A 14201-nucleotide genomic window follows, 5' to 3' on the forward strand; every position below is an offset into this window, starting at 1 on the left:
GACTCTTTAAAATATAAGAATACCCACCCCCATTAATTAAACTATATCCAGAAGTTAGCTGTAGTACAGTTATTGAAAGCTCATAGTGTGAAACCCTGGCCTATGAATTAGTAATAACAGGGCAAAATGCAATACAGAGTAGCAGGTCCATAGTCTCAAGACAGGATGAAAGCCACAATAGCCAAAGTTGCCAGCTATCTGTTGGGTAGGGTATAAGTGGAACCACTCTTAAGTAATTAAACTATATCCAGAAGTTAGCTGTAGTACAGTTATTGAAAGCTCATAGTGTGAAACCCTGGCCTATGAATTAGTAATAACAGGGCAAAATGCAATACAGAGTAGCAGGTCCATAGTCTCAAGACAGGATGAAAGCCACAATAGCCAAAGTTGCCAGCTATCTGTTGGGTAGGGTATAAGTGGAACCACTCTTAAGGTTGGCTTTTACTGGGGGTCAGGGGTGGGGATACCCGTTTTTTTGCTCTCATTCTGTTACATGCACTGTCTCCCTCTATGGCAAGGCAGAGTGTTGTTGAGCTTGTGAAGTCTTTGGTGTCATAGTACAGAGATGAAGGCACTTTGTTGGTTCTTCTATGGGCAGTGAATGGCTCCCAAGCACATTAGGAATGAACATGGATGCATGAACACACTTTGCTGTAGCTCTTTAGAGTAGAAGTTTGGATACTTCCCAGTGTCTCCTAGCTGGCTGACCAGGATAGAGGGCTGGAACCATTAGCTAAGTAATTGCTACGTACTTGCGAATAAACTGCTACTGAATATTGAAAGCATTTTCCACTGCCACTGGGAAGGGGTACAGTGACAGACTCCTGGTAGAGTTAGAAATTGCTGGGCCCCAGGTGTAGGCTCTCCCTGAGGCATTTAAGCTGCTCTTCTCCAAGCTTGATTTTTTCCTCCAGCTCTCTCTGTTCAATGATAAGAGCAGATTTCATTTTCACAAAGTGCTGGTAATCTTGTAGCTGGTCTTGAGGCAGGTATCGGGAGACCATGCTGAACACCAGTTTCTCCCTGCGGTCCACATGCTCCTTCAGCTCCTTGGCATCTGCCAACTGGCCAGTCAACTGCTGCTTCTTTTCTATCAGCACCAACTGGGGAAGCAGAGGACCAATTAAGGGCTATCTCAATCACCAGGTATCTACCAGAAGCCATTCACCAAGAAGGCAGCCACAAAATAACTATCCATTCTGCTAATTAATCAGCCCTAGATTTACTGCTGTGAAGTCTACTCCCATGCCTTTCCTGTAGCTGGAAGAAGATATGCACAACAGCAATTTTGGAGAGGAATGTGTGAAATCACCTCTTCTATCTTTAGGTTATCATTAAGCCATAGAGCACCTCTTGGTTTAGCATCAAGGAAGGTCTGACAAAACCAACTTGAATCCTTTCAATCTACTGAAGAAACATCACTGTGATAATGCTTTCTCTGTGGTGTCTCTATGTGTGAGGTATGCACCTGTATGTGTGCGTATACATATGTACCTCTTACTGTGGATTCAAAGCCACTGCTTTTTAAAAAATATTTTATTTGTTATTTTTATTTTATGTTTATGAGGGTATTGCCTGCATGTATGTGAGTGCACTCGTGTCATGCAGTGCCACAGAGGTCAGAAGAGAGCTCCGGATTCCCTTGGAACTGGAGTTAAGGATGGTTCGTAGCCTGGAATTTTCTTCGGACACAATCACAGAGTGAGCCAACACGTGAAACTGAGGGCCTCTTACCAACTCTAGGGGGATCAGAGGCAAATTTGCCATGGCAGCAGCAGCAGCAGCAGCTGGTGCTAGTGCTGATTCCACATTTAACATCTTTCAGGCCCTATTTTAAGCAATTAACAGTTATCTAAATCCTCATGAAGTAGGTAGTATGGTAACCTCATTTTATAAATGAAGCAATTGAGAAAGAACGCGGTTAAGTAAGTTGCCTACAGTTATGCAGTCAGTAAGCAGGGGATTCCGAATTTCAGTGTAATTAAAAGCCAGTGCTCATACTCTTAACACTCTGTTCTTCTGTCTGTCTCTCTTAAGGCTAAACTTGAAAGCATTAGTTGCAAAAACAGATGGCAATTCCCCCATTTACACCCGCAGGGTCCCCACCTGTACCTTCTCCTGGGTGGCCTCTGAATCGATGCTGTTGAGAGCATTCTCTACTCGGGCTAGTCTTCCAGAGAGTGACAGCAACAGGTTGACCACTTTGTCCAGGTCGCCAATAAACAAACGGTACTTTTCAAACTCATTGGATTTACAGACAGCTTTTAGGTTGGCCTCTACCTCCTCTCCAAGGGCAGAATTGGCATTAATGTCATCCAGTAGCCCTCGTTGGGCCTCCCGCAGGACAGAAAGCTTTCGGCCAATGCTTTCAATGAGCTGAATCTAAAGGAGTTAAACAGTAGACACAGGATGAGCATGGTCATTAACAGAAACTTGTCTAGGCTTAGCTGGACACATGTCCATAATCCTGGCACAGGGAAGGTGGAGGAAAGACGGTTGCAAGTTCCAGGCCAACCTGGGCTACATAGTGAAACCTTGTGTCAAAGAACAAACTAAAAATGGAAGAAAAGAAGAAAGGGAGGGAAGTAGGGAGGGAGGGAAGAGAGAGATCGTGGGGGTGGATCCTGAGCAAGCCATGAACAATTCCAGTTTTCTGGTACTTCCCCTCCCTGTTTAGTAGGTGTCCTAGTTACTTTCTATTGCTGTGATAAAAGCACTGACCAAAACCAAGTTGGGGAAGAAAAGGTTTATTTGGCTTATAGCTCACAGTCCCTCATCAAGGCAAGCCAAGGCAAGAACTCAAAGCAGGAACTGTGGAGGAACACTGCTTACTGGCTTTCTCCTCTGGCCTATTTCTGAACAATTTCTTGTACAACATAGGACCACCTGCCCAGGAATGGTAGCACCCACTGTGGGCTGGGCTGTCTCACATTACTCAGCAATCAAGAAAATGCCCCACAGACATGGACACAGGCCAATCCAAAGAAGGAAATTACTCAATTGAAATTCTCTCCAGCCAGGTGTGTCAAGGTTGACAACTGAAGCTATCCAACACAGTAGGCATCTCGATGTCACTACCAAAGTTTTTTGCATTAGGTAAGTAATACTCATGATCCAAGCCATATTTGCAAAATGCAACTGAGACTGCAATAAATAGGAATTAGAATGCTTGAGAGATCCTAGGTTGGAAAATAATTTGTCATCATTTATTCACTTCATTCATTTTCCTTCACTACTAATGGCGCTGTGCTAGGTCCTTGCCCCCCTGGCCCACTTCTGAGGTATTTGGATGAGACTGAAAATTCTGGAGTCACAATGACTGGGTTTGAATTCTAACTCTGCCAATTTCTAATTGTGGGACCTTGGATAACTTGACTTAATTGAGCTTCACTTTCTTTGTAGAAGGAATATAGATAACCGCAGTGCTCATTGCACTAGGTGGTAATGATTCAAAAATGATTGCAAAGGGCTTAGCACAGAATATGTGTTCAATAAAAGACAGGGCAGTATTACTGCTATTGTTCAATTTGACTCTTGGTTATCTACACTTCTCAGAACCTTTAAGGTTTAGCTCCGCACTCTGCTGTGTTCATAACCCTCATTCTTGTCTTCCTGAATTGCTTCTGCAATTATTCCTGGTCTTTAGCTCTTCACTATGGCTATTCATGTTCTTTCTCCAAGGTCCAGGGGGAAAGGAAGCCTTCTCTCCACGATATCTTTCTTTTCTGAGCTTTAAAGTATTTTACTCTTGGGGGTGCAGCTCAGTCCATTCCCAGAACTGCAAACAAACAACTCCCCCATAAATCAACAACACAAACAAAAAAGTCAAGACTTTGAGAAGTAGATTATACCTTACAGTATAATCTGAATTTGTTCCCATTCTATTTCATGTGCGTGAGTCCAATCTCCCATTGTTTATTATAAATTTCTCAGGGGAAGTACTGCCTGTATGTTAGTTTTTTCACTGCTGTGACAAAATACCTGAGCAAAACAACTGAAGGGAAGAAAGACTTATTTTGTCTTACAGTCTCAGAAGTTTTAGCCCATCACAGGTAGAAGGGTATGGTGGAACAGAGTTCACATCATGGCAGCCAGGAATCCTTTCTCTCTGTATTACATCTGGGTCCCCAGTCTATGGGATGGTGTCACCCACATTCAGGCTGTGTCTTCTCCCCCTTATTTATTTTTCTGTGGAAATATCTTCACAGTCACTCCCAGAGAAGTGCTTATAATCTTTTAGGTACCTCCCAGTCCAATAAACTTTGACAATCAAGATTAATCATCATAGCCCTTGCCTTCCAGTTTACAAACTCAACTAACTTTGTGAATGTATCCATAGAAACACCATATGGTAAAGTGGAATTTTGTAGTGACAGAAAAACCTAGATACCAATGAATCTTCTGAGATCTTTGTAACCTTGGATCTAAGGGGTTTGCTTCTTCCTCATCTTTAAACTGGAGCACTCCACCTTCCCCAAGGGTTCTTGTGTGGTTTTCAATAAATGTGATGACAGAAGCAAAACACTTATCCTTGTGTCTAGGACATTAAGTGCTCAATGTCTATTTTGCATTATTATTATCATCAATATTATTATTATTGCTATTACTGCTAAGCCCTCTGAAGGATATATATCTAGGGGCTGGGGAGATGGCTCAGTGGGTAAGGTAGTTTACATGAAGACCTTATTAAGCAAGAAGATCAAAAGAGATGGGCACAGTAGAAAGTGCCTATAACCCCAGTGCTGGGGGATCATGGAGACAGGAGGATTTCCAGAGCTCACTGATTAACCAGTTTAGTCAATCAGTAAGCTTCAAGTTCAGTGAGAGAATCTGCCTCACAAAAATAAGGTGAGGGGCCAGGCGTGCTGGCACACGCCTTTAATTCCAGCACTCAGGAGGCAGAGGCAAGCGAATCTCTGTGAGTTCAAGGCCAGCCTGGTCTACACAGTGAGTTCCAGGACAGCTGGGGCTACAGGGAGACCCTGTCTCAAAAAAGACCAAAAATAAATAAATAAGGTGGGAAGCAACTAAAGATGAAACTCGATGCTAACCTCTGACCTGAATAATACATATTCATATACATACCTACACCAGAGAGAGAGAGAGAGAGAGAGAGAGAGAGAGAGAGAGAGAGAGCGAGAGAGAGAGAGAGCGAGAGAGAGAGAGAGCGAGAGAGAGAGAGAGCGAGAGAGAGAGAGAGCGAGAGAGAGAGAGAGCGAGAGAGAGAGAGAGCGAGAGAGAGAGAGAGCGAGAGAGAGAGAGAGCGAGAGAGAGAGAGAGCGAGAGAGAGAGAGAGCGAGAGAGAGAGAGAGCGAGAGAGAGAGAGAGCGAGAGAGAGAGAGAGCGAGAGAGAGAGAGAGCGAGAGAGAGAGAGAGATTAGACAGATGATAGATGATAGATAGATAGATAGATAGATAGATAGATAGATAAAGACTACTTGTCTGGCTTAGAGGTTTTGAATGGCATAATGCCATCCCAGGTTGCCTACAGCCTTTGTAAGCAGTATTGCATTGAATTATGATTAAGATATCACAGGCTTTAGTGACAGACTACCTGAGTTTGAACCCCAGCTCTGGCATAAAATAGTGGTCTGCAAGGAATTATTCAACCTCTGTGTGTCTCAACTTCTCTACATCAAAAAATAGGATAGTAGTATCAATCTCACAGAGTGGTTATGAGAATTAAATGAACTAATATGTGTTACATGATAGGACAGCATTTGTACACAGGAAGTATGCTTCATTCAGTATTTGATTTATTATTATAGTGTAGGCAGTCTGGGACCATAGGCTTGGAGTTTCTAGAATGTGTTCCTATCTAGTAGTTTATTGAGAAATGGTAAAGGTGACCAAGAGTAATAGAGCTTCCCTGGGTTTCAAGGCCTCTTGTTATATTTTAGAACTGTTAAGAAGTCAGAAAATCACCATGATCATGGTCTGAAGTATGGGGAAATTTTCCAAAGCTGCTGGGAACTATGGATCAGTGATATGAATGAGGAAACAATTGTATTTCAAGACATTCCCAATTATTTTTGCCACCTTCCACACTCCCATACAAAAGTCAGTGTGTCAAAGGATGACCCACTCGTATTATTACTTACTCACCAAGGAGGCCAGCCTCTGTGGATTGATGGAAGAATGGAAGTGGAATGAGCCGTTTTGTTTCTCAGTACCTAGGCTCTATAACTGGAACCTAATCGTGGGGAAAATGTACCCATGGGGAGTCATCACAGACTCAGAAAGAGCTGAGCTGTTTTTCTGGAACATCACAAATTGATGACCTTCCTTGCCTTTCCTCCCCAGACACAAAAATTGTCCTACTCCACCCACAGTCATTGCAAATCACTCTCTGTTATTCTGCTTTTGCCATTTCCAGTCATCTCTATTCTCTTGGCCAGACTTTTATTATGTTTGCTCCTGGGAAGGCCAGGACCTGAGTAAGCAAGGAGCATCCCTGCCATATTCATGGAACATGGAATATGAAAAAGAGTATCTGGATCAATAAAACATCTATACTTCCATGCTTCCAATTATTTTCCTGACATTTTGCTTCAGACTGGAGGGAGGGTTTCTGTAAATGGCCTTATGTTTTCCTACAGGTCATGTCCTGAAAGAAAGAGAAATATGGGCAGAAGAGCAATTTACATTGAGTTCACATGTCCACAAAATGGCAAATTGGGCCTTTGAGGTTGCCATGACAACAACTCTATTTGCTTATGAAATAAAATAGGTAAGTGCAAGGGGGGCAAAATGATTCCAGGAACTTGATTATGAAACTAGGCTACTGGTGCTTAGAGGAAGAAAGGGAGGCTTGGAACAACAACAACATCCCCAATTTACCTATTTTGTGTTTTTAAGAGATAATTGACCATCATTGTAAATAAATAATAAAGTCTGCCAGCCTATAATTTATCCTTAGTCAGTCTGTTCTCTCTCCCAGAAAGTTACAAAGAATACAACTTAATGGCACTGCCATTGCCAGAGCTTTAATGCACCCTAGGCAAGGAATAAGCTTGTTGATTCAGAAGGACAGTACGACAGAGTAGAAATTCAGAATTTTGAGTTCATGACCTGGACCTATCATTTAGTCTGTAACTCTTGGGAAAATTTCTCCCTTCAAGTAGTAAAGAGGCAAGGGCTAGTAATATCTTCCAGGGATGGGGTTGTAACTTAGAAGTAAAGCACTTACTTTGCAAGTGCAAGGCTCTTGGTTGAACCTTAGTACTTCAAAAAAGGAGGTGCAGGGGAAGTTGATGTGGAGCTCAGCGGCAAAGTTCTTTTCTGACGTGCTAGATCTTAGGTTTGATCCCAAACACGTCAAAGAATCCCACTGTGACTATTTTGAGTTGAGAATTTAGATAAGTGGCAAAGCAGTCACTTAGAATTCCTAAGTCCCTGGGTTCAACCCCCAGCACCACACATGCAAAGCTATCTTATAGGGATGCTCTAAGACTTAAAGGGATACTGATTATTGCTACTACTGTTGATTACATAGAAGAGACTATAGAAAGGCTGTTTGATTTCTATACTGAAATATAGTAATGAAAGATGTGTTAGACATGTAGAGGAGTTGGTAATCCTCCAGATGCTTAACTAAAAGTTGAAAACCTTAGGATATACCAAAATTTTACCTTTTTTTGAGCCAGTTCATGGTCAACTTCCCCCTCTCCCAGGCTAATCTCTGCCATCTCGGGCTGGTCTTTTAACTTATTCAGCAGTTCTGCCTTGGCCACAGAAGTATTGTAATATGCTGAATAAGAGGTAGGGATTCCGGGGGTCCCTGGAGGAGGTGAGAAGTGCTGAAACTCTTGTCTGTGGGAACAAAAAGTGACAATTTAAGTACCCTTTTGAGAGGCTGCTGACTTTTCTCTTTCCTTAGTTTTCTCCGTCTATAAAATGTGATCCTATTTACCAAGTTACTAAAAAATGGATCAGAAGGCACTGTTCAAACATAAATAGGTCACATGAAGTCTATCTAGAAGTCAAGTAAAGGCAAACTTCAAGAATATAGAAGGCTTTTTTCTGTGTCCCTGACTTCAGTAGTTCATAGGATTTGTTACCATTTGGTTTGGTCATTAATAGCCTATTGAAATCTAGAAAAACTAAGAGGTCTTCAAAGTTCTGGGCTTCTGGTGATAAATGATTCCCCTTGCTTGGCTCACAGTCCTCAGGGAGGGTCTGGGAAGCAGAGAAATAACTGGGACATTCACCATTGTTTCTCTAGGCCTGCTGGCCTCCCCCTACCTATGCAGTCCCCACATAGCCAAGCTCTGTCTGATCTGCTTGCTTATAAAGGCACCCTGTGGCTTTCCTGGACACTCGTGTCTTTTTTTTTTCTTTCCTGATGCCAATCCTCCTTGAAATGGCCCCTCCACTGTAGATGTTCTAAAGCAAAAAAGGTCCCCCATGACTTCAGCTATGGTCACCATCTTGAAGGCTGAAGTTAGGAACCCTGCCAAGAATGTGTCATGGCCCAGCACACCACATCTCTCATAAGCTCTTGTGATACTGCCTCTTGTAGGGCAGTCCTTTGGCCTGAGAAGGAATGGCATCTCTCCACTTCTTGCATATCCCCTTTGGCCCCATCCACCTGCATGGTTGTAGAATGAAATGGGGGCAAAATGAAACCAGTGACACATAGAGGCTTGACAAATGTAGCAGCGGACCCTGTTGTCTTGGATTCACTGAGGCCTGAGGGACTAAGTTGTTGTTTCTCAGCACTCCAGCCTGTGAAGGAGAATTTCTCCTCAGGAAAGAAGTAAGTCTGGCTCCATGCTGGTCTAGGTTTGGATTCTTCTGCCATCAGGGCTTCTGGTCTGGTGGAAGAAAGAAAATAAATAACTGATGTAATGTCAGTTTTTAGTAATGAAGGGGTAAATGCTTCTACCCAGGGTTTAGTCTGTCCCCACTATATTCCCTTTGCCTGGCACCCACTCCCTCATCAACCTGTCTGTGTAACTATCCTTGTTAACCTCTAGTTGCTTGAAAGGGAAAATAGCAGAAGCCCATTAGATATATTTGCAGCTATTGGCAGCTCTTAGATAAAGGTCAAACATAATGTTTAAAAAGGCTCCAAACTATTTACTAATTCCTGCTATGCTATTTCCTAATTCAAAACACAAAGGAAACTTCAGCATGCCAATATTCTTTATCCTAGATAATTTTTTGCATATAGGGTCTCAAGCTTAGAACTATGATAATATTAACAGTCACACAGTGCTTACCATACCTTACAAACTGGGTAACCACACATATACACAGCATATACACATGCTCATATAGGCATGCACAACTGTATGCTCACTATAATCATTTTAAAGATGAGAAATACGAGGAAACAAAAGGTAAAGTGATATTCCCAAGGTCACATGCACGTAAATAGCACACCTGTGATTTCTTGGGTATCCCGACTCCACAATCAGTGTTTTTACCATTTATATCATGTGGCACTGACAGATGAATAGCTAGATAACTATAAACCCCTATTTGTAAAAAACTTTCTGGCGGGACTCCATCTTTGTTAGCAGAGAAGAGAATATTCTGGAGGGAATATGAAGAAATGAGTTTAGGGAACGCCTACTTAAAAGAAAAGTATTTGTGGCGTGAATGAAAATTCTGATTCAGAAACTGTAAAAAATAAAAAGTATGTGGTATGTGGAAACTCAGTTCCTCAATAGACACAGCCCTCTGTCACATCACCATAGATTATATTAGGTGTCATACTCTAGGGCTTCTCCTCATTACCTTCATGAACAAGGAAGAGATTACAGGAAATCTATGCCAACCTCACCTGAATTTGAAAGTGTCCATCCAATTAAAGGTCAGAATCTTTCCCCCAGGCACTGGGAGGAAGTGCTTAGTCCTTCAGTAAAGCAAGCTAGACCTACACTGCAGTCAGAGTTATTAGACTTGAACAGCATTTGATAATTCCAATGACTTCGTTTTATGTGTGCTCCAGAATATGTAACTGAATAGTATATGTGTCATAGAGACATTGTAATTTAGCTTGGATGAAATTTGGATGGTTTTGTTTGCATTTCAGAAAGAAAATCTTACATGTCTACTTGCTCTAACACTATTCTTGTACTTTCCTAGGGCCTGAAGAGAGTCTTACTCAAAATCTCAGAGATACTGATATAATGTTGTGGGTAGTGAGCTGGACTTACTGTGTCCTGATTACCTGTGATCTTGTGATAAAGTTTTATTACCTTCCTGGGCCTCACTTTTATCATCTAAAATTGGAGGAGACTAACTGTAACTATTTCATAGGTTTGATGGGGGGAGATTAAATCAATGTTCCAATAACCTCATTCTAAGCTAAAAATGCATGTAATACACTTAACCTGCTGAACTTCACAGCTTAGCTGCATAGAACATTGTAGAGTGTTGGTTGTTTCCCTTGTTATTATGCGGCTGTCACTGCTGCTGCTCAGCATCATGAAAGAGTATTATATGGCTTCTTGCTAGCTCAGGAAAAGAACAAATCACACAATTTGACGTGTGGTTTCTACTGACTGCATATTACTTTTACACTATTCCAAACCTCAAGAAATAGTAAATTGAACTACCAAACATCTGGAATTATATGTCCATTAAAGTGCTTAAAGTTATGCTGGGCACATAGTAAAAAGGCTAATAAATGTCAGTTATAGAAGAAATGATGCTGTTCCTCAAAACTCCATCGCTTGAAGAAGCATCTGTTTTGCAGCTAGAAAAGCCAAGACTGTGTGCACATGAATGTTTTCCCTTGTATCCTACTACTATTTTTAAAAATCTTTGGAACAAGTTGCAAGAGATCAGGTAAAAACCAGTTCCTTCTCAGTGGCCCAGTAGCGAAAAAAAAAAAAAAATCGGTCATAAAGGAGAAGGGAAGTCCACAGTCTGTAACTACTACTTATGGCACACATTGCCCTATAGGAGAAAGGATGCCTTCCTGAAGTCCTGGCCAACTAGAAGAACAGGAAAGATCTGAGAGAGGCTATAGAAAGCGAAGCAAGCCTGACTTTAGAGGGAGACAGATCTGGATTGGAGGCTTTGCTGTGCAATACTGAATTAGCTAGACCCTTACTTTGCAAAACTTCAGCTACATCATTTATCAAATGGGGCTACAATGGCCACAAGCGCTGTTGGGAGGAATAACTGAAATAATGGATATAAAACACCTAGCAGTGCCTGGCACATAGTAAATGTTTAATTAAATATATATTCAATTATCTATTTTGTTTTCTTAAATATTAGCTCCATGCCCACTATCTGCCAAGTAACCTTCCAATCTTCCAGTTGTGATACGTAACAACCACAGTACAGTTACTTTCTGCAAAACATTTTCTAATTGCAATAAAACAGTTTGAGAAGCAGCCACATGGGATCCACTAAGGGCTTCTCACCATGCCCAGGAGCTGGGCTCTATAAATAATTTCCTTGTGGTCCCTCAGAGAACTGCTCAGTTAGCATGAGAAAATCAAGTAACAAGGTTTGCCTGTCCATAAAAATTACATAAACAAGGTATTTCTAATAGCAATACCTCCCAGGCAAGAGTCTGTATTTAAAGAAAGTACTTATACTTAAGGGCTGGAGAGATGGCTCAGCGGTTAAGAACATTGACTGTTCTTGCGGAAGACCCAGGTTCGAATCCCAGCACCCACATGGCAGCTAACAACTGTCCATAACTCCAGTTCCAGGGGATCCAACAGACTAAAAAAAAACACACATACATATAAAATAAAAATAATAAATAAAATATTTTTAAAAAAAGAAAGTACTTAAGAGACACCTGTCTTCTCATCTCCAGCTGAGCTCTCTGAAAGAGGGCAGGCAGAGCTCAGAACCAAAGTATTGAGCAACAGGATCCTTGAACTTTTGCTTTGGAGCAAGAAGGATAGTGATGCACAGACAAGCACTCACACAGTGAACAGAAAGTGGCAATCCACATACCTGCTTTGACCTCTCAGCCCAAGTAGTACACCTTATCAACAACCACCTGCTGCCCCACCAGGTGGGAAGAAGAAAGGAAACATAAGGGTGGAGAAAGTGGAAGAGACAAAGAATATCCTTAGATGTTGTAAGGAATTATCAAGGCATAAGTGCCTGGCCCCAGGAATACCTTTCTTGCTGGGTTGGGAGAAGAGTTCAGAGGCCCAGGCTACTTAGGTAAAGTAGAAAAGAGCCAGGTTCCAGCAAAGACATAGATAGGCAAGAAAGGTTTATCCTTTCAGGATCAAGGGCCAGATACTGATGTACAGCTTAAAGACACACCAAGAAACACTACCATATTTTCATAATGATGCTTAGGAATAAAAGCATTAAGCTCTATTTCTTGAGTGCCTACTATGTTCTAAGCAGCAATTTATGCCATTTACATGTGTTACCTTATTGTAACAAAGAGGTAGAACAGACATCATTACGCCTGCTTTCCAGGCAAGAAGTCTGAGACCCGGAGTGTTTTAATTGAACAGGTCAATGTCAGGAAGTTGGCAAATAGTAGAGGTGAAATTTAATTCATACAGTTGGCTGCCTTTTCTGGGACCCAATACCTTTCACAAACACTTACTCTGGGGACTCTGTGGCTTCCTGCTCTGTTGTCCTCCAGAGTCCATGAGTGCCATAATAGCAAGGAGGCTGAGCTTGCTCAGGTTGGGGTCGAAGGTGGCCTTGTACAGGAGGCAGAAAATCACTGGGATGCAGAGCAAAAGACTCTGGGAGGATTTGTGAACCCTGCCTTGAGGCTTCCAGATAGCCCAGCTTCAAGGCTTGTGGCTGTTCCAGGCCCTCTTCAGGATTGGGGGCACAGGAACCAGTGGTTTCTGAACTGAAATACTGGGGTGGTAGCTCTTCCTCCTCCTCTCCTCCCTCCTCTTCTTCCTCCTTCTGCTCCTCCTCCTCTTCCTCTTGCTGTTGTTGCTGCTGTTGTTGCTGTTGCAGCAGCTGCTGCTGCTGCTGGGCTGCACGGAAAAGCCTGTATTTTTCCCAGTTGGGAGGAGGAGGGCGAGGAGGAGGAAAGGCCTTTTTCTTGGCTCCAAGAAGAGCTGACTGAGTCTCATTACCCTTGGTAAAGAGCTCCCTCTGATGCTTCCCCCAGGCCCTGGTGCTTTGAGTCTCCAAGCTGATGTGACTCTCTGAGAAAGCCCTGCTTCGTAGTGGGCGGGGCACAGAGGCAAGGGAGCTCCCATCCTCATAACCTGAAGATTCTCCAGTTTTGTTCAAGGCAAGTTTGAAGTCTCCAAGGAGGTCAAGAGAAGAAACTGCTCGGTGACTTGACAAATCCAGTGCTGAGTTCTCAAGGTGAGGATGAAAGGGAGTCCATGAAAAGCTGGTCTTGGAATGAGCCATTTCCCTGAAAAACAGCAGATGAACATTGACTAAGACAAGCAGGTTGTAGATGGGCCCATATTTTGGATGACATCATTTATGCAAAATTTATAATGACTCCAGAATTCTAATATGCATTGTAATGTAATGTTCATAGTACTGACAATATAATAATAATGGCAACTAACATTCATTATGCATATAAGTGTATCAGACACTAGTATATACTTTAAATGCTTTCCATTTCAAATTTTTCAGTTCTTCACAATAAACCTAGAAGGTAGTTACTATAGTTTGGATGTTACAATTTGTGAAACTGAGGTATAGGTTAAGTAACTGACATGGGGTCAAAAAGGAAGTAAGTGGTAGAGCCAGCATTTGAACTTGAACTGTTAAGCTCCAAAGTATAACTTTTTTTTTTTTTTATGTTGCCCTGGATGACATGGAACTCACGATGTAAACCAGGCTGGCCTCGAACTCAAAGAGATCTTCCAATCTCTGCCTACTGAGTGCTGGGATTAAAGGTGTGCACCACAGTGTCTGGCTCTCGCTCCAAAGTCTAAGTACAGACACACTACCCCAGTCTGTTTACAGCACTCAGATTGGATATGCAATGTTACGGGGCTTAGAGTCCATTTATTCTGCTTTATGGCTTCAATTGTAAAATTTTTTCATTATGAAAAGTTTCCAATACTTAGGAATATATAGATTTCCATGATGAATAGCCAGTCATATTCTCACTTACCACCCAGAATGTGATACTGGCACATTTTAATACTTTGCTACCTAAGGCTCATGAATTTTTCTTCAGAAGAAATAATACCTTTTGTGTCACTACTCATTTCAATTTCCCAACTGCCTATCTAGATGCAAGCTATATCATGCAAACTATA

The 14201-nt window shown here is 42.0% G+C and overlaps 1 protein-coding gene across 4 annotated transcripts in view; it reads right to left on the bottom strand.

The window, feature by feature from the left end:
* Positions 1–259: 259 nt before the first annotated feature.
* Positions 260–14201, bottom strand: part of Shroom4 (shroom family member 4) — a 314107-nt gene continuing 300165 nt past the window's right edge. For all 4 annotated transcript variants that reach the window (XM_029561277.1, XM_029561278.1, XM_029561279.1 and 1 more), the window contains 5 exons: positions 12551–13333; positions 8667–8816; positions 7632–7812; positions 2113–2382; positions 260–1103 (listed from right to left, as the gene is read on the bottom strand). In XM_029561277.1, the coding sequence (XP_029417137.1) occupies positions 834–1103; positions 2113–2382; positions 7632–7812; positions 8667–8816; positions 12551–13333 (1654 nt within the window). In that variant the 3' untranslated portion in view covers positions 260–833. The remainder of the gene's footprint in view (positions 1104–2112; positions 2383–7631; positions 7813–8666; positions 8817–12550; positions 13334–14201) is intronic.

The sequence above is a fragment of the Nannospalax galili genome, unplaced genomic scaffold (genome assembly GCF_000622305.1).
Source record: "Nannospalax galili isolate Female #2095 unplaced genomic scaffold, S.galili_v1.0 scaffold1534, whole genome shotgun sequence".
Classification (NCBI taxonomy): Eukaryota; Metazoa; Chordata; class Mammalia; order Rodentia; family Spalacidae; genus Nannospalax; species Nannospalax galili.